The sequence below is a fragment of the Aquila chrysaetos genome, chromosome 1, assembly GCF_900496995.4.
Source record: "Aquila chrysaetos chrysaetos chromosome 1, bAquChr1.4, whole genome shotgun sequence".
Taxonomy (NCBI): domain Eukaryota; kingdom Metazoa; phylum Chordata; class Aves; order Accipitriformes; family Accipitridae; genus Aquila; species Aquila chrysaetos.
In genome coordinates, this window is record NC_044004.1 from 25,400,022 (window position 1) to 25,426,781 (window position 26,760).

Below are 26,760 nucleotides of genomic sequence, written 5' to 3' on the forward strand. Positions count from 1 at the left end.
TGTAAAACTTGCATAATACCAGCTCCCTGAGGGGTGTTTGCACAACTTCTTCTGAGGTATCTGATGCTGACTACAGCACTGAACTGGGGTCTGATCCAGCCTGACAGTTTCTGTCTCTCTTTATACATAATAAGGTAGAATTAAAAATACAAGAAAAATCAAACAATGCAGAGATATTCCTGATGATCCATTGCAGGGACAGTTTTAAAAGAATAAGCTTTTTTCCTTTTTTTTTTTTTTTTTTTTTTTTAAACAGAGTGGCAGGATAAATCAACTTGGTTTTTTTTTGTATTATAATTAAATTTCCAATCATGGAGAACAGACCAAAAAAACCACTCTTTTTGTTTTTCCCTAGAGTTTTCTGTAGCGGCCATTATTAAAGCCTTTGTTGAGCAGAACTCAGGTGGAACCAAGAAAACAGGAGCTAACCTGCTGCTCCTTTGTGGCTCTGATCTGGGTGTCCAAAGAACAAGGATTTGTTGCAGTCATTGGCTTGGCACCTGCCTGAGGCATTCAACTGTATCTAGCACAATGATGCTGGAAAGCTTTAATGAGTAAATACACAATAACATTTGTATGTTTACAGCATCTGTGAAAGGTGTGGGTAGGGTGATTCCTCTACTGTGTGTTTCCAGAGCAAGTCAAACCCATTAATTAAATTCATGCTCTTGTCCTGCCTTCAAAAGGAAAAACAGAGCTGATTTATGGGCACTGACAGCTGCAGGAACCAGGAGCTGGTTTTGCTCACTCTCTTCCCTTACCTAATTTTTAAGCATCTGGGTAGGTCAATTTCTCAGATTCTGATCATATGAAAGCCTGCATGTCCTCAGTTTCTACAAAGAAAGAAAAGGAAGCTGCTTCATGCAGAGTACAGTCTGTAAGACTGTCGTGGTTTCTTAGTACTGGCTGAATAGTATCTACAGGAATCGGGTACCTGAACGTCTCTGTGCCCAAGCAACTTGCAGGATGAACCTGTAAAAGTTCCCACTCATAAGACATTTCTTATCTAGTCATTATTTTACTTGTCCTGACAACAAAAACTTTAAAATGAGAAAGCAGTACCTGAGGAACAGTGCAATCTACTGCAACAAAAAATTCTCTTTTTAAAAACAGTCAGGGAAATTGCCACAAGTACTTTCTTCTAGAGGGAATATAAATGTCTCTGTATTGCCATAGCACATAGCGATATATGCAAATAGCAATATAGAGCAATCCTCCAGTATGTTCTTTTCTTCTAGGTTCTTTAAACAGGAGACAGATTGCTAGCATTTGGGGCTGAAATCTGGAGGTAAGCAATCAGAACACATTTAACAGCCAAGCTAAGAACAGGAAACTGTTACAGAAGTGGAAAATTTTGGTTGCTGAACTTTCACCCTAGGCTTCAGGGAGATTTTTCTAATAAAGAACCATACAAACATGGACACAGTATATTGGCACTGCATCACCTGCCCAGCAGAGCTGTATGCTGCTGCTGCAGACACTGCCAATAAAGACCAAAGCTTTCCATGCATTAATAAACTAAACCTGGGTGTTACATGTTTCATACCATGCTGTAGACCTATATTGACCTCTATGGAGTGGAAGCTTGGGCCAGATGAACTCTGGAGCCCCCTTTCAATTGATTATTTTATGATTCTGTACAACACTCCATAAAACATAAGATGAATTTATTTTGTTGTGATTCACAGTCCAGGCAGCAGAAAGCCTGCTGGGAACAAGGATACTACCATCTAAAACAGCTCACGATCACTAGTTACCAGGAAAAAATAGAAAGTAGCCAGCATGGTCTAATAAGTGGTGGAACAAACAGAACATAAAAATATCTCTTTCTGCCAGTGAGCCAAAGGGGCCTCACTAAAAGATGACTATGGTTAAGAACCTGTATCTAGACATAAATGGGCACATGATAATGGACTGCAAGATCAACTAAATGGACAGCGCCATCCTAAGCTGCCTTAGCTAACAGAAAAGTGGTAATTCTCCAGAAATCTCTTGTACATATTTGAATATACCACTTCTTACAGTCCAACACACCAGCAGCCTACGACATTTTCAGTTTATGGCAAAATGAGCACACCTCAACTCACACAGCTGGCAACTGGAAGTTCAGCCCATGCACACAGGACCTGGCAAGACCACAGAGCTCTTCCAGACAATTACTGCCTATTTTCAGCTGTGGATCAAGATCTCTCCTTTTGTCAGCTTGTTTTTACCACTCGGGAAACAACCTATGCCTTTCCAGTTACTGAGCGGGCTCTCCACAAATGGGGGAGATTAGTCAGATCTCAAAGAATTGTTAAATGGTGTTCATTCAAATGTTGACTGGTGCATGGTGTCTCAGTTAACTGTTTATGTTCTTCATGTTGTTATTGCCAAGTGTGATATTTACAAGGAGCGTAACGACAGAATTCAAGAACTAGCATGCTGATAAATACACAAAAAGTCTTGAAAAACTTTCTGAATTCATGAAAGATTGCTAGAATAACTAACCTCAACATGATTATATTTCCTAGGTACTTTTCGTGAAGAAAACTGACTATTCATTTCTCTTCCTCCTCAATTCCCCCAGTAAACCAAGACAGCTATAGTTACCTACATTTTTACTTCTCATCCCTATAGAGCCTAGGAGAGAAGTGTGCAATTTTACAGTTGAAAGATTATTTCTTCACTCCAAGCATTCACAGAAACAATTTAGGATTTTCAAATTCAGCTTTGATTTTACAAAAATTGTTCCTTTCATGACCTTGCAACAGAATCTTAAAGGCTTTGATTCCACTCCTAGCAAGGTCAACCACAGTTTTACCATCAACAAGCAGTGGGTCTACATTTTATACAGTATTCCTCATACAAAACATATCTCAGCTTGCCTTGCACAAAGAGCACATTAATACAACCATATGTAAACAATTACAGTGAAACACATGGGCAGAAACACAAAGAATGTATGGAAATCAGAGGTTTATTCCACTGAAATTTGAATTGAGATGAAGAGTTGAACTGATCAAAAAGACCCCAAAAAAGCTGTTGGGCAACAGAGTTTGCAGCAGAGAAAATATTTGAACAATACCACAAAAGCACACATGTGGCAAGGCCAAGGGTATTAGAGAAGGGAAGGAAGCTGTGAGAGGAATGCAAACCTCAGGGCATAAATTAAAACCGCTGTTGATAGCTGAACATTTTCTGAAACTGTCGGGAACAGCATGGAGTTCTAATACTTTTGACCAACGAAGGAAAACAAGTAATATCTACAACCTGCTGATCTTCAGCTTGGAGGACCAAGTTATGAATTCTGGAAAGAAAGAGTTAAACCCAGTTTTGTTTGAGTAAAACAATACATGTATGTTAGTATGTTAGTTCTCTTTGATCCTTAGGGTGAGGGAAGCTCCTTTCTTATGAAAAGTGCTGGTCCACGTCACACATTATACAACAGAGAAACTGTGTATGATGCCTGAAAAGTTCAGGGTGGGAGATCCTAATGGAGTAGGACAACAGGTGGATTGGAACGACAACTGTCAAGCCTGCATACAGAAAGCAGCACCCCACGCACTCTTCTAGCAGAGGACAAATATAACGTTAAAAACCCAAAAACCTAGAAAGGGATTCAACAGCAGCACTAAAAGGTAAATACAGAAATAACTGCTCAGTGTCCAAAAGGTTAATTTTGTCCAGCACAAAACACAACCAGGGTCTGAAGTGAACCCATGGTCTATGCCAAAGCAGGCTTAGGGTATTGCGCCTAGATTTTGACTATATGACTTTGAGATAGCATGTTTTTCAGCAACTAAATGAAATGGAAAATGCAAATAGGAGCTTCTGACAGCCTAATGATTTTGTTTAAATTCCAGGTTATTTTGGAATGTGAAAACTACTTGCTGCTTGGATCCATGACAACCATGTAGATACTATTCACTCGTTTTAACTATCTACACCAACATGGTAAGCCATATTCCAAAGATCAGGTCTCAAGTCACTTGTAGTTGTGTTGTGTAATAAGTTGGAATGACTGGGTGTTTAAGGCTTCATGTTTCTTTCTCAAAAAGAGTAATATAAAAAGTACTAAACAACATAAGCAAGCAGGATGTGGCAACATTCCTTGATTACAAACACTGTTTTACACACCAGACAAGTATTAAGTTTCCCAGAATATCTCAAAAGGGATGTTACTAAGCAAAGATGATAGTAAAAAGAGTATTTAATTAAGGTGTCTGAGTGTACTTTGCAGGACTAACAGCCTTGTTCCAAACTATCACCAAGCAGAAGAGGAAAAAGCTCCAAATACAATGAAAAGTGGATATTTTTAACTCAAGTTTAAGTACAAATATAGAATGGTTTATGCCTGATCCTGACACAGAAAAAATGAATTATTGGTTCAATTGAAAGCCAGCTTCTATACATATTCTTCCATTAAATAGTCAGCATTTGCAACTGGGTTTTCAGCACTAATTTTAACATTATAGGCAAACAGTTTCACTAATTCATTGCTTTTTCTTAAAGAAAAAGCACACTCTACTTTTGGGTCAAAAAGCCAGTCACATGCATCAGACAGAAGTTCACAGTGAAATCAGTTATCACTTAACACGATATAATGGGTAAGCTTACAATCTGCCAACAGCTGTGACTCCCATCAGCTCTCCTTTTTGGCATTTTCATTTTAAATTGCCAGGGAGTTATAGAAACATATTTCCTGGAAGATTTAAAATAAACAAACAAAACCCAATTATAAATTAAAAGAAAACCCTATAGCTAACCTACTACTTCAAAACTTGTAAAACAGACAAATGCAATTCACAGAAGATAAGGATCCACTGTAAGGTTTAGTTAAGCAGGCTACATCTTTTGCATTTGTTAAATAAAATCTGCATTCTTTCAACAAGGGGCAAGAGGCCATGGATTTTATTTTTCATTTTACCTTCATTGCATGCATAAATGTTTAGGCCATGACTTGCACAAAACAAGTAAGGACATCAAGACAGAATTATACTGTAAGTAAGATTAATTAGAGATTGGAACAAAAATTAAACGGAAGAATCTACTTGGTAACTAATAATGACAGCTATATGAAATAAGAATAGAATTAAGGTAAAAAGAGACACAGGACAACCCCAGTAAAAGGTTGCATAAAAACAGGAACACACAATGACTCATTCTTCATAAGCTTTATTATTTACTCCACCTAAAGTACTGACAGCACCTTTAACAGATGCACAGAAACACTCTCAACCCTTTGCAACAGTATAATAAGATTAAATAGGGCTATAAATCTCCAAAGTGCTGTACAAACATTAAGCTCTGAGAAGGATATGAAATGGTAGCATACAAGACAAGTTAAGTGACTTGCTGTAGGGCAACAGAGCAACGCAATGAATCAAGGGTTCCCAGGTTCTCCTTAGCAATGAGTCATATCAGATATCTGGGCCGCCTCAGTTTGCATTTAGTTTTCAGTCATATTTCAGGGTTTTAATAGAAAAATCTTCTAAATATCACCTATGGGTCAAACACTATGCATTGTTGTCTTCTTGACTTTGCAGGCCAACAGCAACCATGAAAATACCAATAGAGCCAAGGGTACTTTCAAACCTGAAAGCTAGCAGTAAAATTTTATGAGAACTTTTCAGAGTTCTGAAAAATATAATTGCAAGGAATATGTATGCAAAAAGAGCGTAGCAAAACCAGCAGCAACAGCAATAACCGTGAAATTGCCTTGTACTGTCCCTCCCCAGCCCCATTACCTATGGATGCTGAATTGAGGAATGAACTGCCTTGGCTTAGATCCTAGGAGAGTTCTGCTGAAAGGGATCTCAAGGCCAGTAAAAACCTCACTCTCTTAGAAGAAAAGCCTTGCAGGTTTCAAGAATGGTGCAAGCACAACTCTGTCTGGATTTGTGGCTTGTAATGTAAGCTGCACTAAGATTTTTCAAGTTATTGTCACTCAAGCTGAGAGATGCCGAGAATGAAAGAATGCACATGGCCCAAATTCTAAAATCCACAGCAAAATACATTGCCTGTTTCACAGAAATGAGCTCAACTTGGTGATTAATATTCATTACAGGTTTGTGTGCACACACAGATCCAATATAGGCATATGCCCACATTCCACTCACTACAAGAAATACAGAAAATATTAATATTTTTAAAGGAAAAAAGGGATCTGCATTGTTTCATTCTAATTCTATCATCTTATTAATTTATCTGTTTCTCTATAAATTCTTAATAGAAAACATTTTGCTGAATTTTCCATTTAGCCTGGAGCACACATATCTGAAAGAACAATAGCTTTACCAATACCTAGAATATTACTGGAATGCCAGAGGCATTTCTTAAGTTTCAAAAGTGTTTGAAAATCTGAAGGAGAAAGTTCTGACAAGCATACAGTAAAGGTAAAGTTTTAGCTGATACTATAAATATCCTGGCTCCCAGCAAAGAAAAAAAAGAAATCCCATAATAGTGCATATTTGAAAGTTTTCTAATTTTATTGTTAAAAGCATAAACACTTCACATGAGTCCTAATCCACTGTAAGAGGCAAGCTCATGCTCACTTTAAGCAGGTTAGCATTCCAGTTCAGCTCAAGGGGATGAGCATACTAAAGTGATTTGTTTGATCATTGTCTAAATTAAAAATTCACAATGGCACGAAGAGGAGGTTGTTATGTTTCCACATTGTTTGCAGTAGACAGCCTACACCTCAGAGTATCCTTCTTACTTGTGTAGGCACATGAAGAAATCACTTGCAAAGTGTTGTTTTACTGTTGCAGGATCAAGACATTTAAACCAAACCTTTCAAGCAGTCGATGGAGTACAAGCTGAAAGGTAGGATTATTTTTTTTATTCTCGTTATGTAAATTTAAAACTTACTGGCCATCCACTATTGTAACTTCAGCACTCCACAACAGAGAACTCACTGGATTATTTTTCTCTCTGCAGTACTCCACCATATTTTCTAATGATGATGCTCTGACACTACAAGCACTGGTAACAGAACAGGTTCTGAACTGTGTTTCCTTCCAACCCCTAATATTTCTGATGTAACAAATAAAAGCTTGCCAGTTTCCACTCCAAAGTTTAGAAAAAGATACTGTAAAGAATAAATACAGGAATACTAAGTTGACTCATTCTAAGTCAGTTAACACAGGTGGAAAAGGGCAGGAGAAAATGTGGAAATGCAGGCAAATGGTATGGGAAGAACAAGCTAAGGCAAGGGGGGGAAGAAAGAGGAGAATCGGAGGAAGGAGAACAAACTGGAAAACATAAGGATTGATTTGGCTGGAGAGGGAGAGCACGCTGACTTCTAATAGTTCCCTTAAAAAAAGCTACAGGTTATTCCATCAAATGGTCAAACACAATACCCTGACAATTTTAAGAAAGCTCCTTGATACATTTGTTGTTTGTTTTTTTACAGAAGAGAATCACTGACTTATACTAACTGCTTACGGCTTTATCCAATTTTCTTTGTATTAAGAGAGGCTGATGTTCTGAGCAGTACACCACCACCACCACAATACCTGCCACTAGCAATATTTCAGATGATATAAACAAATCAGAAGCATCTGAAATATTCAGGGCAAGAGGATTTTTGGGGACACAAAGCTACAATTGAATACCACAGCTGAGATCACATATCCTACCTGGCCTCAATCCTGCCTAAAGGCATATACCCAAGAAACTCCAATACCTATTTGAAGCAATCCCCACAGACATCCAAGCCTACTTTCAGAATATTTCTCCCTTAAGTAAAAATGTATGGCATACACTTAAAGGATAAAGGCCTGCTGAACTTCAGTAGTGTCTCTTCATGCCCATTTCCAAAAACTCAACGTGGGGGGTTGGGGAGGGGGGGGGGGTGGTGAGAAACAAAGCACTGAGCCTATCCACAAAACTGATGTGCAAACAAAAAAGAAGTTTTTAATAAGCTAGAATGCCAAAATTATACGAGTTAATTTGTACCATTTAGTGCACTTACGCTTAACTGTTGTTTTCATAAGTTTTATTATTTTCTCATTTTAACTTACAAGAATTTTACAACTCCACCTTATCTCCTTCCCCATCTTCCTCTACTCACAAAGTGCCTCTCAGATCACCTAAATATTCAAAGTCTTTCAACAGCATTTTTTAAAGGTTCTGCTATCTATAGCCCCCAAGAAGGCCATAAATTGTTTCTGGGTTTTCACTGCTGCACAGAACTCACAGGCAAATACAAGAGGCAACAGCTTCCAGCAGATGAAGGATCAACGAAGAGCTTGATTTCATAGCAGTGTACAGTATGCTGCTATGCTGCAAGCTAGTGGCAGCTATGTGATAGTGTACATGACATAATCACATAACATAGCTGGGAACCAGTCTGGCTTGCCAAATTTTTCTCACAGACTAAATCCTGTGGCAGTAGACTGCAGCCTTCATGCTCACTGTCTGATATTTTCCATTTTCCTAATGTCCCAAGTAGAATTTCTCATTGATTTCAGCATCCATAAAACTGATACAATAAAAATGAAATTATTCCGGGAGGCTACAAAAATAGCCTTTATATATATTCATATTATAGAAATATATAAAAGTATATATTCAGTTGAGAAACAATTCACATCTAGAAAATACTTCCATATTTAAGCAGGCTTATAGTCTTCAGCTGATTCTGCAAATGGAAGTCTAAGGAAAACTGACTTCTGAGCCAGAAGACAGAAAACAAGTAGCTCCACAGCCAGTTGTGCTGACATACAAAATTTAAGTTAAAGGATTTGTTTGCTTTCCTGTCAGTACTGCAAAGAAAATTGAACTGTGCAGTTTCTAGCTCGTTCAGCCCCAGAGTAATAAATATTCTGAAAGCCAGATTCTGTCCTTATTTGCATTCTCTCGGTCACCTCTGGTAAGGGTGCAGGAAACTAAGGCCACATCATGGTCAGGAGAGAATTTTTGCTTTGTATTTACATTGCCATGTGGATCCTACATTGCTACAGGAACTTAGGGACCACCATATCACTTCAAACCAGTGACCTGAGTGACAGCAATACACCAATTGTCAGCTCATTACCTGAGTTTAGTGCTACTTCATGTTTAAGTCACACATAGGTATTGAGATCCCCCAGCTATGCCTCATTAGGCACTCTAATGCATCAGTTTGCTCAGTAGCATTTCACACATGGTACCTTTGGACATAGCCAAAGATAAATCCGTCAAGGGCTGGATGCAACTGCAGACCCTGTCATATTGTTGTTTTCTTCAAATGTACCTTGCTGACCTCAGCATCTGCCCTTCCTCAAATTCAGCTAAAATTTCATTCTGATCTTTCACCAGGGACAGCAACATCTTTCAACTATTGCTATCTTTACAGACAGCTTTGACCTCTCAGCAACTGTTGAATTTTCTCAGTCCTCAAAATTTACCAAAGCCTTTAATATATTGATGGATCAAGCAGCATGCTTCTGTCCCCTCTCTCCTCTTTGAGACCTAAATTTATTGACTTCTGTAAAGTTAAGTCACCCTTCATTACCTCATCTTTCATCCAAAGGTTGAAATCTCACTTCTTCAGCTAGCCCTCTAGACAGAACTAGAAGCATCCATAAGAAAGCTATCACAAGACCTTTAGTTGTTTTCATTTCCTTAATATTTTAAAGATAGGTCTGAGAGACCTACTGGGGGAAACAAAAAAATCACCAGATTTTGAACTGTATGTAGTTTTTATGCCAGGAGAAATGGTTCAGCCATTAGGAAAAAAAGAAAGTGTGAAGAACAACAACATACATATACAAACCTCAGTGTTTCCAGTGAAATAGGCAACTAGTCAGAAATCAGGCAATGGAGGGACGCATCCAGATTTTTTTTAAGTAAACTGAAACGTCTCCACAGTTTTCAGTGTATGATTGTTTCTCAAGCAGGCACATGGAATATGGATGCACCCAGTGCAAAAGGCTCGTGGTCTTCAGGACGCTCAGACCAGGCCACTGAACAGGACTGAAATTACAGAATATCACTAAAGCAGGATAGAGCAGTTCAAACTTAGGTTTGATCCTCCAGCTAACACGACAAGCGGAAATACCTAGGACAGGCATTGGGTAACACCTCAAAGTACAGATATTTCTAGCAAGAAGCAGGAAGCAGCCTCTTGTGAAAGTACAAAATAGGAACTATATGAAAAGACAGGGAACAGACGAGTATTTAAATATTTCAGAAATTATTAGGAGCAAATAATAGCTTTTAACAGCTACACTAAAAAGATGTGAACGTGGAACAGAATTTCCAAATTATAGCTTTTATTTTTACTGCAACTTCTTTAGAAGCTACCTCATATTCTAAAATAAACATTAAAAAATAGAACTTGGACCTTTATGGCATACATCAATCACCATGCACTTTTCTTTCAGCAACCTCATACAATCAACTCAAACAAGTTCTCTGTGTGATGTCTTCCTACTATTCCCTTGAGAAGTCCCTGAGGCATAAGAGAAATGACCGTCTGAAATCCATAACCAGGACTTCAGTAGTTATATTTCCAAAGCTGGGGAGCAAATGAGACAATTTTACCAACAGGAAGAGAAAACTGCTTGGACTACCACAGACTTATTCCCTGTTTTAAGACCTTTTTATTTATCTATACATATATGTGTATGACACCTAAGAAGAGGTACATTTATAAATACCTAAGGAGAGGTACATCTATATAGAAATACAACCTTACAACCTAACCCAACACATCATTTCTTTATCACAAAGATTATGGCATAAAAATGACAAGCCGCTTCCTCTAGCTGAATCTGAGTTGTCCTGCAAGACTGGACAAATGAGGCAAATGAGTCACGTTTTTCTCTTGAAAAGATTTACTGCATCATATATATGACACACGTGAAGTCTCCACTGTCCTCAGGGAGGAAAGTCACAAATGAGCTTCCAATGCTCAGTTTCTACCCATACCACTGCTACGCCAGTGGGACCCTGATTCTCTGTGGTAAAATGCCTAGCTAGCAGAAAAAGAAGTTATCCATATGGACAACCTGTCCTCATTCAAGCTTCCATTTCACTAAGCCCAAGCCAATCTATTGTATATCCCACAGATGTATTACATGCAGTCAGGGTAGAGCCTTTTGAGTCAGGAAAATAGGGCATCTTAAAGTATTTCTTATACCAACTCCTACCTTTAGCATCCTGGTGACACTTCAGTGAATTTTAAGTGCCCAAGCCCAAAACTGAAATCCACAGCACTCTCTGGAAGTCCACAGACACTGCATTTCCACCCAGGTGTCTAGCTGACTAAAGCTCTTTTGATGGACATACCAGAGCTCTCACCATCTTGCCAGGTCTCAGCAAAATATCTCCTGCCAAGTTCATCTGGGAATTGTAAAATAAGCAGACTATTTGTATTAGGAATCAGGAAAGGCTGTCCAGCCAAAGATATAATAGAACAGGGAGTCCAAGTTAAGAGCAAGGATTTATAATCAATATCCACATGCATCTATGCCCGGAGGGACAAGGCACTTCAGCTGGACACCCAGCCAATTCTGCTGAGAGCTTATGAACCCCCTGCCCTAAGGTGTGACTACACCAGATTTCCTGTGGCCTGAAACCACATGGTGTTGCTGAGTCTCCAAAGCCTGGCAGGTGCATTAAGGCCACATCTCACACAGACTAAGAACACAATGTTCAATCTAAAACACAGCAGCCACAGCAACTCCCAGTCAAAACCACAGAGGAGGCAGTGATTATTTTACATAGTATTGAAAGGGTTAGAGAATGCCCTCATAAATTAGGAGCCCTGGTTCAGTTTGACCCTCAGCCTCAAAGATATGCCTCACAGCTATCAGTCACGTCCTTGATGCCTTGCTGTGAAGAAGGCTGCTGAAGCCTGCCACTGGGAAGGGAGCTGTTCCAGGCAAAGTGTAAGCAAAGGATCCTGTGAATTGTAGCCCGGTGGCAGCACTACCTCAGGCCCTGATTCTAGAGCTACTTCTATGTTAAGTGTTTTAAAAAGACATTGGATACAACCAAGGTTTTTCAGACCAAGGGTTGGAACCCAAGAATCCGTTCTCCAAAGTGCAAAGTTGCACAAGATTGCAAATAGACACTTTAACCTCCCAAGAGAGATGAGATTTCAGATACAGTCCCTCTTTGTTACATAAAAATTGGCTATAACTATTTTGAGGCTCCAGCTGTTTTCCCAAACACAGATCCCCAGTTGGGCCTACCCTAACACAATTACTGAATCAAATACAGTTTCTCTACTGATTGCTTCTTTCACACATACATGACCATCTGCTTATCATATCCATTTTTTGCCTTGTCACACTTTTAGACCATGCATCCCTTGGGAAGGAGCGCATTTCTATGTTTGCCTCTGAACAATATGGCCCTAAACATGATTCAGGGTTTTAGGCCTCACTAGAGTACAAGCTATTGTATTTTATGGGATTAACAATTTTAGAAGACAGGAAATATAAACTTCAGTAACTTAAAAACCAGACAGTGATGTAAGTTTGGGAAGACCAGATGTAGGGAATAAGCTTGGCTGAAGAGGAAATGAGTGTTTTTATGCTACAAGCTGTATTTGTTTTTCCTTTGAGCAAACTGGCTAATGATTGTGAGAGTTTTACCCTTTGCTCCACTCTTCCTTTTAATCATAAAAAATAAAACAAACATTTTGTACGGTAAATAATGGGGGTAGGGAAATGTTCTGTGACCTAGTGCTGTGAGTGATGAGGAACTAGTCAGAGAGACTGCATTTCCTTTTAAGTATCTTATAAATATTTAAAATCAATTGCAAAGAGCATAACAGGGAAAAAGGACACGTTCAGATCACCTCCAAGTTGTAGTCCATGTGCCCTCTAGGGTACTCTACTGCAGTAATAAGGGCCTCGCAGAAAGGTCTACCTTCCCTGTGAGCTGGCCTTACATTTTCAGACGTGTTTACAAAAAAGCCTACACCTACCAGAGAGATTAGTCAGTGAATGAAATAGTACAAGAATTACTTTAAAATAAAAAACATTGGCAGAGTGGAAATAGGAATCTATGATGAGAATAAAACATGGGAATTCATATACTGACTAATACTGTCAGGAAGCCACTAGGGCTAAATGGAAGATCTGGCTGACCTTACTGGTTTAGAAAGAAGGATATTTTGAGGAGGAGCTAGCAGGACTTAACATAGCTATGCACATCATTACTTTTTTTTTGGAAGATCAGCTTAGGCAATAACCAACAGTTACAACTCAAGACAAAACACCTTTTGTAAAACTGATAGCATCTACTTTTCGTTACCTTCCCCTTTCGCCAGGACGCCTGCAAACAACAAGTGCAGGTGTGCTCAAGCTGCATTGGCACCACTCAAGCTTCCCTGCCTTGAGGCCTGCCCACCACTGCATCTTAGTTTGGTGCAAAACAGCTACATGAAAAAGCAAGAAAGTGAAGGGACAAGGCGGGAGCAGAAATACCATCAGGATCTGATAAAAACATAGCTGGATGCCTGGGGAGAGCGCAGCTGTAAACAAGTGGAGCAGTTTCTCATGTTGCATTTGCATCAATTCAGATGCTCCCCATTCCAGCTAAATTATTTACACTGGCATGTAACAACTGGCAGGTATTCCCATTGCCAACTATACTGGTATAGTTTCTTGGTAGTACAACTACACGTATGTAAGATAATTAGCATGTATTTTTCTAATATCAGCAGAATCAGGCTAAATCTGACCTTTTCTCAGCTCTTTGAGTGAGAATATGAATGTAAGCAGATATTTCCATTAGTCTGAGCATCCTGACTGCCAAAGTCGCTTCTCATCAGATTGTTGCTGGACATCACGCTGGCAGGATGCTTTTCCCCAGTGTTGAGAAATGGCACGGCACGCACCCATAATTAGAGGACATAATTGACTCCTGCGCAGCAGACACACCTCTCAGCTAGGAGACTGCACTCTCCCTTGAATGTTGTTATGAATAATCCAAAGATATAATTTGCAGTTTGTACTATTTCATGTACATAGTAATTAGTGTTGACTGCTAATGTTGTGATCCTGGGACAAAGAGCACAGTAAGTGCAAATTTTTGTCCATTGTTATTATTGCAAATTTCCTGGATAAACACTTAATACATGCATACATTTTCAGATGACACCATGCAGATAGAGGTTAAAATCATGAAAACATTACTCCCACTGGTTATTTGGCAAGTAGGCCATAGTCTGGTGATTAGCTGATGCTGTATTGATGGTTCATCAGGCAAGCATAGTGTTTGTTATTTGGGTGTTTGATATTAAATCATTTTGCTCTGTAATCTCCTGAAAAGTGTGGGATTCAGCTAATTAGAAACAATACTGTTTAAGTGTCACTTGGTTTGCTTTTCCCCTTGCTATGACTGCTCGCATACCTTTGTCATTTAAGGATTCTGTTATTCTGCCATGTACTACATTGATGAAGCAAAAACATGTTGTGATATCAGAGCTACTTCCTCCGTAACAAAAGAACTACTCTATACCAGACTACAAAGCATCAAAATTTATGAAGCCATAACTCACCGAGTCCTATAAATTCCCAGATAACAACCAACACATGCTTCCAAGGTATAAGAAACTTCAGGTTTTGATACCTGCCCTGGTTAAAGCCACATTTCTCCCTTGAAAAAATTACGAGTCTAAATCAGTTTCATGGCTTCATTGGGAAGAATCATAAATTATACCCCTAAGTCCCTACACACAAAATCAACCCCAAACTTCATGCCTTGAATAGCACACAGAATACATAAAATTCTTCCCTCACTGAAACAAACAGCCATTGTCTGTACACAGTGCCAGTGTGTAATATCACCCAGAAGTTTGACACTTCAGTCACAAAAACACAAAAAGAATCAGGCCACTGCCTGAACAATGTACAATCCATGGGCTCAATTCAGCCTGGCCAGGGAGAAAAAAAGAGAAAGAATCATCTTCAAAAAAAATACATAAATATTCTTCTCAACAACTGAAGATAGTGTAAGAATTATTTGCACTCATGCAATGATGACATTTATCTGTGAAAAACAGGGGATCCAATTTGAAAAGGAACAAGCAGAGGGTGGCAATGGGAGTCAAACATCCAAAGCTGACTGCCGTAAGTCACCACTGTAGTTAGGCTGTGGCTGAAGAAGTTTTATATGAGTCTTTGATGGGTCCCTCTGTGTCAACTTCTCTTATCTTCACAGTTAGTTGTACTAGAGATGCACACAAACCGTTCAGTGGGCAAATAAGGCCTCAGTGGAAAAGAAAAATGGCTGGTAGACCTGTGCAGCTCCCCAGCTTTGCTTGTAAAGTAAATGAAAAGATGAAAAGGCTCTTTCTGGCAGACACTCTGACACTCCTTATTCCCAAATATAGAACCTGCCTCCCTCCAAACAGGAGGGTAAACCAAGCTGCACCAGGAAATGCACTTGCACAGTTCCCTTTTCTTGCAGAGCAATGCAGGCAGAAGGGACTGCAGGGTGACTCAAAGTCAATCTGCAGGTCATACTCCATCAGCAGGATGGCACAGCCAGGTATCTCACTAGGGCTTGACTGCAAGATGGCTGAAGCACGGAAATGACACTTCAGCGCTGCACTTTCAGAAAGTCTGAACAAAGAACCTGAAGTCAATTCAGCCACAGAAATACAGACAGACCAAAAGATCCCATGGGGTGGGACCTGCTTCCTATAAGGGAGCAGATTATGGTATTTCCTCAGGTTAGTTCATTTATTTTAGATTATATATGACAATTGAGTTGTTCCCTGAAGCACTTTTAAAATAAATTTCCAGACTAAGATTCAGTCAGGAAAAATGAAAGTAGACAGACTTCAGTCCAGCTTTAAGTGGATTCAATGCAGAATTAGGCACAGCCTTGTTATCAAATTGTTGCCTCCGTAACAAATACACTAAGATGAGAGTTGCCAAAGACTCTAGAGACTTGATGAAAAAGATCAGGCATTCTACGCCACTTTAATTTTCACAATTTTTTTTGGTTCTCACCTATATACCAAATGTGACTGTTCCAGCCAAATTGGGCTGTAACTTTCAGGTACAGGAGTAGAACTGATCTGGCGTTGTGTAGGAAAGTAATTTGTTTTCAGAAGACATTTTTCCGCCAGCTCCAAGGGTTTTGGTGGTGGTGGTAGTCTCCACAGAGCATTATAGAATCATAGAATCGTTTGGGTTGGAAAGGCCCTTTAAAGGTCATCTAGTCCAAAACCCCTGCAATGAGCAGGGACATCTTCCACTAGATCAGGTTGCTCAGACAATTCTGGGCCCAGGATGGTGTTTGGTTTTTCCCTCTCTCTCTCTTTGGAGGCCCTTTGGCCTCAGAATAGTGACTAAGGTCAGGAAAAAAAACCACAGGATTTTAAGCATTGTCTGTATTTTAAGCAAAGTGAGACAGTTCTTACAGATGATATTCATCCAGTAGTAGTGATTAGCCTGCACAGTGCATGGCTAACAAAGTTACGTCCCTGCTGTTTCTTCCTTTACAACCTTTTCCCTGTTATCCTCTCTCTCCCTCTACCACAGGCTGGTAATTTTTTCTACTGTATGTTTACTAGTTTTCTAAATTTCTATATATAGTTCTTCTCAGCTCTACCATCTGTCCCACAATCTTTCTGTGCCTTTTATATAATGTCATCCAGAGCAATTGTTCTTCTGCCTCTACTCCTCAGTAAAACATTGCACTTCCCTCCTCCACCCTAGACACACCTGACCCCTTCTCAGACCTTGGCACATGCTGAGGACAGCCTCTGAAACGTTCTGAGGTGCGAATGCCTACTCAGCACAGAAGGCAAACTGCACCTCCCATTTAGAGAAGCTTGCCAAGTGCTAGAGCTCTCTAAGGTTATTCCCACCCCAAATTCTTTATATTCCCTCTGTACATATTTCTCTGCAAATGCTTTCTCTTCCCACATTTGCTTCTGTGCATATGTCTCCTAGCTGGTTAGGACTTGGCTTCTATATGAGACCTCACCAGCACAAAAAAAAACCCCACTAAGTAAATCGTTTTTGTGTTAGCAGTGAGACAGCTAGGCTTAATTTTGGTGAGTGATGGTTTCTGTCCGTTGCAGAGACTAGTAGCTCAGGCTGGTAGCCTGAGAATGGAAAGGTTTCACTGAGGAGTGCAAAGCACAGCAGACTAATGGGGAAGACACCGGTAGGGTCTAGTCTGAAAGGTGCCTCTACTGGAAAAAGTCATCAGAAAGAGGTGCTCCAGGCCTCTGGGCAATGCATCATTCAGGCTCAGCAGCCCAGATAATACATACGCAGAAAGACACTCCTTACTTCGTAATCTAGAGGGGGAAAGGATGGAGAAGAGAGACAAGCCAAAAAACAGCAAAACTTCATAAAGCACCAGGGTGTAGGGGAAGAAAAACCCAAACAAACAAAAAGACCAACTGGCTTAAAAAGAATGACCCAATCAAAAGTCACAAGCCAAAGTTTATCAATTTGAGACCTACTAGAAAAGCTATTTTAATATGCTCTCCCCTCAGCTTTCTGTCTCTGCTCCTGGAGGGTTTTTAAAAAATAAATATATATTAAAAAAAAAAAAATCATCAAGACAGAAGAAAAAACACACCATGAACAAAAATAAGATCGTCCGCCTTCTGTTTCTATGTAAACTTCCAAGAATATTGAGAAAGGTTGTCAAACCATTTTTATTTCTCCAAAATATTTCTCCTTCCCTTTTCATGACATTATCTTTCATTTGCCTTTTGTTTATTCATAACACAGCTACAGTTTAAATAGACAACAGAAGCTATGTTATTACATAATTTAAAATAAGATATGTTGTTTCTCTCAAATCTGATAAACCAAAGCAGACTTCTCTTAAAGCACATGGCGGCTTGAAATGCAAGGTTATGTTTTTGGAGTCAGACACTACTCTTGTTATCCTCGGCAAGGTCTCACAATTTAAGAAAAGTCCCATTTCATTCTCTTAGCAGCTGCCACCACAAGAGTATTTAACAGCCTCCCCTTTTTCAGCATTTGTTTTACTGAGGGGATTGGCGTTCTGCTCTCCTCAAATTCAGTCTAATTACTATCTCCTTCCATAGTAAGATTTTTTCCAACTGATTTTAAAACAGTTGCTCTTCTGTATCATTTTCCTTTGAAGGAAGTCACTCTTTGATAACAATCAGTCTTCCTGGTCTCTCTGTGAACACTTGTTTAATACATTGCAAGGACATTATATCTAGACTATCTTTTGCATGGTCAACTAAAGGTCTGCTGGTGTGTCTGGGGGAAATACGCAAAGAGTTGGGCCTCTTCCATCTCTTTCACTGCAGAAAAGTATCCTAACTTTAACTGAAGCAAGCACTGACAAGTGCATATGCAAACCACAAGGCTATCCTACTCTCTCATGCTGCAAGTATCTGATTATTTTGTAGAAACTGGTACAAGCTCAACCTCAGAGACACACTTTAGAAGATTCAGCAGCTACTCAAAGCTGGAAAGTGAAAGTTCAAAATTTAGCAGAGTAAAAAAATTTAATTCTAGGCCTCCTTCATTCCTCTCACCTGAACAGCTCCATCTCCTTCCTGTAAATGCCCCAAGTGTTCCAGTGCATGTCTAAAAAAAACAAACAAAAAAAAAATCTGTACTTAACATTTTAGTAGAGCTTTAATGCCAGGTGATGTGTTAGTGTTCAGGATAAAGTGACTGCATAATAACCAGTGACAGAAATTTACAGGTCTTCAGGAATTTCATGATTGAGAAAGAATGATGTCTAGGATTAATGGCAGTTTGACCTGAATTCTGAGAATCTAAGTGTTAAGGCCAAGCATTTTACTGCCACTTCAGACAGGCAGCCTTTTTTTTTGGGGGGGGGGGGGACGGACGACGGACGACTAGCCCCCAAAGTGTTATGCAAGTGAGCATTCCGCATCATGTCATGTTCATCTAAAATTATCTAATCAATTTAGCAGCACAGACTATCTAACAGAATAAAAGTCTTATAAAAAGGCAAAAAAATGTTGAACATAAAAGGATGCAATGTTTCTAAACTCAGTATCAGATAACGTATCAGTATCCATTGCTTGAGCTCTCTAACCACTTCTTGTTGCAAGTCTGTATGTAGCATGTGCTTGATTCAAACGGCTCCAGAGAGGAGCTTATTAATACTGCTTATCTGTTAACGGAACTATGAAAATCACAATACACGAGTCTTTAGAGCAAAGTACCTAAAACAAGATAAGTAGTATTAAAGCATGCCTTTTCATGTTATAAAAGCAATTTGTTCCCCAGAATTATTTTCCAACTTGACTTGAAAGATTATTATAAATATGGAAGAAAAGGGCAAGAGAAAAAAAACAAACCAGCGTTCATACAGTGACATTGTAAAACCATATTCCTATTTCAGGGATGTGAAATAATTTATAAGATAATACAACAAAGTATTTTCCATATGTAATAGTTTATTCATGCCAAAGAACTAATCAGTAGAAAAGCTTAACACAGTAGCTGTAGAGATAATTCAAACAGTAACTAAACAACACAAACAGGAAAGTGCTTCCTACGAAAACAACAGCAATTTGCATTTATAATCGTCTTCTATGATGATCACAAGCTTCTTTACAACAGAATAAAGGACAGCAATTAGCACTTCCCAACAGTTAAAACCTACGAGCAAGATTTTGTGCTTTAAAAATCACAAAAAGTTATAAATAAAAGCACTGAGTGGGAAATTTGTCAGATAAAAGTTTAAACAGAAGCATCCTGACCTGAAGTGCCCACACCCAGCTACAAGCAGTATCTGTTCTCAGAACTGGTCTACATAAAAACTGGGACTGGTTTCACCAAACCAATAAACTTTAAAGTGAAGCCAAAGGCTGCGTGGGCATTTCAGTGGGCTCACATGGCAACTGACAGCAATTGAAGTTATCATGATTTAGTAGAGCTGGAATAATATTTGCATACTCTTAGCCCATGGCAAGCATGAGGGATGGTAAGAGTCTGTACAGAAAGAGGCTTAACATAAGCCAAGTTACATTGCCTTTCCCATGAACAGAGATCACATGGTGACTTATCTAACACATGGTAACCTGCCAACCACTGAGACTTGAAGGTTGAGTCTATCAACAGCTGGACAACTTTATGCAGTTTTTGTTCTTTCAGGTTATAAGCAGGTTTAAGCTAAAACTAAAGATGTCAGTCAAACCAAAACAAGTGCCCACATAGGGCATAGCTCAACTGAATTAGCTTCAAATCAATCTTAATCTAAAGAAGAGTTATAGCTAACTCAGCTTTTAAGATGATCAAAGCAAATTGTATTAAGAATGCCTCTTTGGCTGGAAAAGATGGCTACACCAGCCAGCTCAAATAAATCCCATATCTAGTCAAACCTCTCCAACCACCTTTGTACTGCAGAGCACCTACACATAAGGAGGGTCAGTACACATGACCACCTCACCAGTTATCGCACCCTCTTCAGATGAAAAACCCTGTATCAGAATTCCTGCTGTGGCGTTGTTGAGCGGTGGGGGATGACAACACACACCACAAGATCAGCAGAGATGTGGAAAAGAGAGTGCATTTAAAGAAGAGAGAGAAGCAGCACCAAGACAGAGGAAGGAAAGCAGCTGGCTTACAAGCCATCCCAACAGGCATTGAGCTACACCAAGCCGGCTACTCCCGAAAGAAGTTCCTCTTCCGGAATAGTTCACATGCAAAGACAAAAAGCATAGGAAGAAGCAGCTATACCCTAGGTAAAACCAGCTGCTGAATGATTGTAGGACCTTAGAGACTCCAGGAATGAGGGGCTAGTCATCAGGCATTTTGTTCAGTGCTAACACCAGAGGAAGTCAGATTTTAGAGGAAAAAAAGTGAGACAATAAGCCCATACAACAGAGAGTTTTGATTGTAATTTCTGCTAGCATAATCACTGGTGTGCAGTTCAGGCCATGCCTGGTAAGAATAAATCCATACTACCTTCCTTTGGTGTTTTGTGAATAAATCACTCTAGAAAATACCCTGACGTTGCATCATCAATTTCTTTTTATGGGAACTGAGCTGCTGTCCTTAGGCAATGGCAAAAGTATGTGAGGTTGTAGAACATCTCAAGAGAAAAAGCAGGAGCATGAATAACAATGGACAAAACATTATCAACTTGCCCTGACTTGATTAACTTGAAATAAGATAGCCCCAATCTATAAAGAAAAATGTTTTTTTCTAAGATTTTGGGATGTTCAAATCTGTATCTTCACTTTAGATTCAGAACATAAAAGTTCTCAAGGGTCAAAATTAGCAAATTATTTCTTCCCATAATAAAAGACTTTGGCATATGAACCACGTAATAGATAGCTCTTAGCATCTCACTGGGTCAGGCAATGACACACATACACAAAAAGCTTGCAATATACAGAGACATAGCAAACCGCAAACACTCTGCTAGTTCTAGTTCAAGTCTGAAGAATTTACCATAGTAAAATGCAGGTGCAACACACTGCATATAATAAAGTGCCAATCCCGGCAATATGTCTGTGTCTAACTAAGAGACGGTTCCACGAAAACGTCGCCTCAGTACTCTGTAGCCGTCACAGAGCCAAGTGAGAGAGGACAGGAGTTACTAGGAAAGAATAAATCTGTGGTTCCCCACACCTTGAGAACTCTGCATTTGTGGTTCCCACACCTCATCGAAGAAGGATGTTGAAATGCAAGAAACCCAGAGAACCACCACAAGGACAATCTATAGGCATGAAACACTGTCAGTATGGTTAACATTTAAAAGATGAGGATTCTTCAGACTGCATATCAAAACTGAAGGGGCAGTACAGGACCTGTACTATAGTGACAATAGGACATGCTGCTCACCATCTGTTCTAATACAAGAACTAGAAGGCATCAAATACTGCTAAGGCTCAAGTCAAACAAAAGCAGGCGCTTCTTTACACAGGCAAGGCTGGATTGCAAAACTCCCAAGTAAAGGATGCTGTAGGTGCTAGCACTTTACTGGAGTTCAGAAAACAAGGGGATAAATTCATGGAGGAGGAGTCCATCAATAGCTACCACATTAAAACAAAAAAACAAAACCACCACCAAACACTGCTCTGACTTAGGAGTCTCCAAGTCATAAAATTGCTTAGGAAAATATTCTGTGAGAACACCACTATCTGTTTAAGAACTGTTAAATTCTTCCCCAGATTTTTCCCCAACTAAAGGCCACTGACAATGCAAGATAGCAGCCTAAGACGACCTTGAACTGTACTGTATCCTTTCTTGTGTAGGCATCTTTCTTTTTAGCTAATAAAACCCTTCTAAACATGAGCATAATTTTCAATGCAATTGCCCATCCATTAATTTCATAATGCTTCACTCACTTGCCCTCTCCCATGCCTTCCCTCTCTCTCTTTTCAGATTAAAGAAAATCCAGATGGGGTGCAGGTGCTGCAAAATGATACAAAGGTACAACAGAACAAGAGTTGCTTAGAGTGAATAAAAGGAATGCGTTAAACCATGTGTCTGTGCTCCCCTACACCTGTTGCTTAAATTAAGCCTATTTACAAAGTTGGAGTTTTCCCGAAGTTTTTAAAGTCATGCCCGAGCATAGGCATACTAATTTCCTGTGAATGTCCTTTTGATTTACTGTAATTGAGCTCCAATTCTGTAATTCCCATCCCACAGAAAAATTGTGTGGCATTGAAAACTCATCTTTAGCAAAGCTTTTTCTCATTTAGGTATCGTGCATGACCTTCCCTCAATTCAGTAGAATGAGGAGCACAGATTTTGTCAGATCCTCCCTCTCTCCTAAGCAATGAAAATGAACTACAGAACCTTGCTTCCATCACAGCTTTTAAATGTAGTTAGTTGTGGGAACAATTCCCACATTAAAAGTCACCCTGGAGAGGAAGACTAGCTAGTTTTAGAAAGACAACACTTCAGCCCCACTTGACTTTTACTCCTTCCCTTGGCCACATCTCTAGAACAGGTAAGGAAGTGGGAAAGAAAACAGGTGCTATGAGAGAAAGAGTGGAGATAAAGAAAAGAGAGAGAAGTAAGTCAAGGAAAATATGGAGTGAGAAGAAAAAAAATTAAGTAAGAAAGGAAAAAGGAGGGGACAAAAATAAAAAAGGGACAAAAATTTAAAAATGACAAAAAGACTTGAAAGAAAGAACACCAGGGAAAAAAAGGAGATACTTTATCAACTACATGAGGACATATTAATTAACAATATATGTGATGACTACTCATTGGCTAATCAACACCCCAGAAAAAATAAAAAATAAAAGCTGGAAACATGCAACAACCAGCACAAGGTTCTCTGACATCCTCCTTATGCTCCTGGTGAGTCTCACTACAAGGACTAGTTACGATCAGTCCTGGGACACAGCAGCCTACAGTACAGCACAGCATTTCCATTCAGTTTAGCTCTTTCTCAGGACCCCAGGTAAAGTTTAGTGACACCAGTTCCTCAAGATCTCCAGCTTAAAAATGAAACTTAATCCTTTTTTCTGATTATATTAACAGCATAATTAACATTTCCTCTACAAAATTTCCTTACTCCAGCTATATTTTTGATCCAGAAGAAGTACAATCACCTGGATGCATTCATGATGTAAACAGCTATGAACACAATGAGCAAGACAGCAATAAATCCAAATTCAAAGAGAATAGTGAAATTCAAGAACATAAAAATGAACTCCAGAAGGATGAGCTAAACAGAACAGAAAATAAAAATCAGGTAAACAGCGCAAAAGAAACTCTCTGGAACCACGGAGGCAGTGATTTTCAAGAGGATGGCCTTGTGAAGCATGTTGCAAAGCTTGATGTTGCAGCCAATGGTGGCAACTCCTGTGCTGGAGTGCACTCCGCGCTCAATCCCAACACAAACCCAGTGAAAGAAGACAATGAACAGGGAACCTCCAGCCAGTCAGACGCTTCTTCAGCCAGCAATAGAGACTTTCACACCAATTCAAATAGGTCTGGCCAAGAACTTGACCTAGAGACAGGCAGCCAGAGGAAGGCAGCCTGCAATGAGCCGTACAGTATTCAAGATGAGAACTCCCAGTCTGCAGAAGACAGCATCTTTCTCAAAGAAAGTGCAATACTGGAGAAACAAAACAATGCCATACAGCTGCCAGATACTGATTATCCCCAAAATGGCAATCAAACCAGGAACTATGTTGAAAAAGATAGCTTTTCAGTCAATTGTGCACATTCAGATCAAAACACTGGGCCTTTGGCCATACAGGACCAGGACCCTTGTGTAACCCCACCTTCACCTACGAGGGAGAGCAGTATTGAACCATTTAAAACTGACTCTGCATGTTTGAGTGAGGACATTACTGGTTGTATCACTGCTGTGGCTGTTACCAAAGTAGCACAGGCACCCCCACACCCCAACCATAAAGACATCAATGGAGAAACTGAGGAGGAAGATGCAGAAGTTGCAGCAGCTCTGGCTGCACTGGAAGCTGCAACTGCAGGGGAAGACCTGGAAGATGACGACGAGTACTGATGAAGGTTTCTTTCTAATACACTGGGTAAGATCCAGATTTTGTTTCTGGATCTATATAAACACATGTACAGCACATGTGGACAGCTGTTACAAACAGCATATATAAAAGGAGTTGGGACTAAACCTCTGTCCCTTCAGCTGTTTTATACAGCCTTTTAATTTCTACTGCCTGAGCTACAGAAGTGCTCCCTTGGCTAACAGTAATACTAACACTCTTCTGTATGGGGCCAACTAGGAGGACAAAGCATCATTTCTTCCACAAAGGCTATTCTGCTGTATATCCACCTCACCTGGACTCATGCAAATGTTTTCTTTGGTTTTAACCCTCAAGAGGGTCTGCACACACTGCATGTTCCAGGTTCAGAAAACTTCCATTATTTAAAACAGAACTACAGAAGCCACGGAGTTAGAAACCACAGATTTTTATCATGTTAGCACAAAAAAAAAAAAAAAAAAAAAAAAAAAACCAAAAACCCTGACCCAAAGTTCTATGATCTAATGAAGTATGAAATAGGGAAGGCAGCTTGGCTTGCACTTCACTGCGGTTATGGTTCCATTCCGGATTAAGCCTAAATCTGTGCATGTGCAGGTGGTGATAACCTCATCTCTTCCCTTATACCTCCCCTGAACTTTGTTTGATACCCCAAGTGACCTGCTTCAGTTCATTAAAACAGCAGAAGCCTAGCCAAATCCAAGAAAGTGGGTAACTTTCTGTTGGTTTAATGAGCTGAAGTAGCTCACATAAGAATTGCACACCATCAGAGGTGCTGGAGAGGGATCAAAACTCAGTCCTACCAGTTTGGATAGATTAAAACTGTTGTAAAACTGCAGCCTGAGACCTCTCAACTCTGCTAAATTTTCAGGCACACATCACTTGCCTTAACAATACAGGTTGTGTCTCATAAACATCCCCAGCAAGATGTTTTGTTTATATACAAACAGGGAGAGCCAATGTGGACCCCCGCCCCGGCTCTGGTGCAGCCCTTAAACTTAGAGCAGGAAAGGGATCAAGCTTCAAAGTTAAACATAAGACATGAAAATATCAGCTGCATTCCTGGAGCGTTTACCCTTCCTCTGATCTTCAGACTAGCATGTTAACCTTTCTTGGGGAAAAAAAAAAAGGAGGTAGAGACCAACTTTGTGCTGCCAGTTCATCAAAAGTTGGATCTTAATGGCTGAAACAAAAAGTGCTTGACATTTTATACTGAAGTTTTGTGGTCTCACAGTTTCTGTTATAAATTCTTAATAAATTTTTTTTAATCATATAAAAAAAAATCTGGTGGCTTTTTGTTCTTTATGCATTTTCTGATGCTATAAGTTACATAAAAACTACTATATGATATATCTGTTATTAGATACATGAAAAGCACCAACTATGTATTTGCCAACAGCATATGCTGAATCCTAGTCTAACCCCTAATATATGTAAGGACCACAATATTAGGAGGTGGGTTTTCAGTAATGTGTAGATATTTAAATTATTTCTATTTAAATGCAGATTCCCTCTTTTCCTCCAAATACTGCAAGACCAAATCAAGATTTCAATTTCTCAAAACATTACTGATACCCCTAGGATCAATTTAAAAAACCTAAAGTCTCAGCTTCACAAGAACTATATTCAGCTACAGATGAAAGTCACTACGTTGTATCTTAAAAAAAAAAAACTTTCTATGTTTTTAAAGTATTGTAGTACTGTTGATTTCTCTACCACTTTCCTACTTTAATAGGCCCTTCTAAGCATTTTCATAAGTACATACAAGTTTTATGTGCACACGTCTGTATCAAAGATTACTATAATGCCAAATGACAGTGAAAGACTACTTGCACATTGCATATTACTAGTTATTGTTATAACAGGACATAGCATGTATGTGCTTTTATATCATGAGGGCATCACCGGGCCTGACCATCCCTACCCCCCTCCCAGTCCTCCTCCTGCCCTGCCCAGGACCCAGGACCCCACGTCAGCTCCCCAGGGGCATCAGACCCTGCCCCAGCTTCCCACAGCCCTGCCCAGCCTGTCCATGGGCCCCACCAAGCTGGGCCTACCTGCGGGCTGACAGCCTGGCCCAGCCTCAGCCTGGCCCCACCACAGATGCCTGATGCCGGGGTTTGCCCTGGTAGCCCCAGCCTGCCACGATCCCTGGCTGGGGCAGTGGGACAGGCCCTGGCTGTGAGGTCCAGCCCTGCTGTCCCCAGGAGAGCCTCCACTGCTCCCCACATCCTAGCCCCAAGGAGCCAGCAGCCCCTGGGGCACCATGACATGAACCATGAAAACTTATTTAAGTAAAAAAAATATGTTAAAGAAAGAAATGCAAACACACACCCCAGGAAACTTATCTGATTTTTCAA

At 39.8% G+C, this 26,760-nt stretch overlaps 1 protein-coding gene across 3 annotated transcripts in view; it reads left to right on the plus strand.

Moving 5' to 3' along the window:
* C1H4orf19 (chromosome 1 C4orf19 homolog) overlaps positions 1 to 25,516 on the plus strand; it is a 43,858-nt gene extending 18,342 nt beyond the window's left edge. Inside the window, exons 2-6 of one of the 3 annotated variants that reach the window (XM_030028529.1) lie at positions 1,239 to 1,288; positions 3,846 to 3,936; positions 6,753 to 6,807; positions 22,308 to 22,355; positions 23,457 to 25,516. In XM_030028529.1, the coding sequence (XP_029884389.1) occupies positions 22,324 to 22,355; positions 23,457 to 24,408 (984 nt within the window). In that variant the 5' untranslated portion in view covers positions 1,239 to 1,288; positions 3,846 to 3,936; positions 6,753 to 6,807; positions 22,308 to 22,323 and the 3' untranslated portion in view covers positions 24,409 to 25,516. The remainder of the gene's footprint in view (positions 1 to 1,238; positions 1,289 to 3,845; positions 3,937 to 6,752; positions 6,808 to 22,307; positions 22,356 to 23,456) is intronic. The other 2 variants (XM_030028522.2, XM_030028519.1) reach the window with 2 other exon arrangements.
* Positions 25,517 to 26,760: the final 1,244 nt, after the last annotated feature.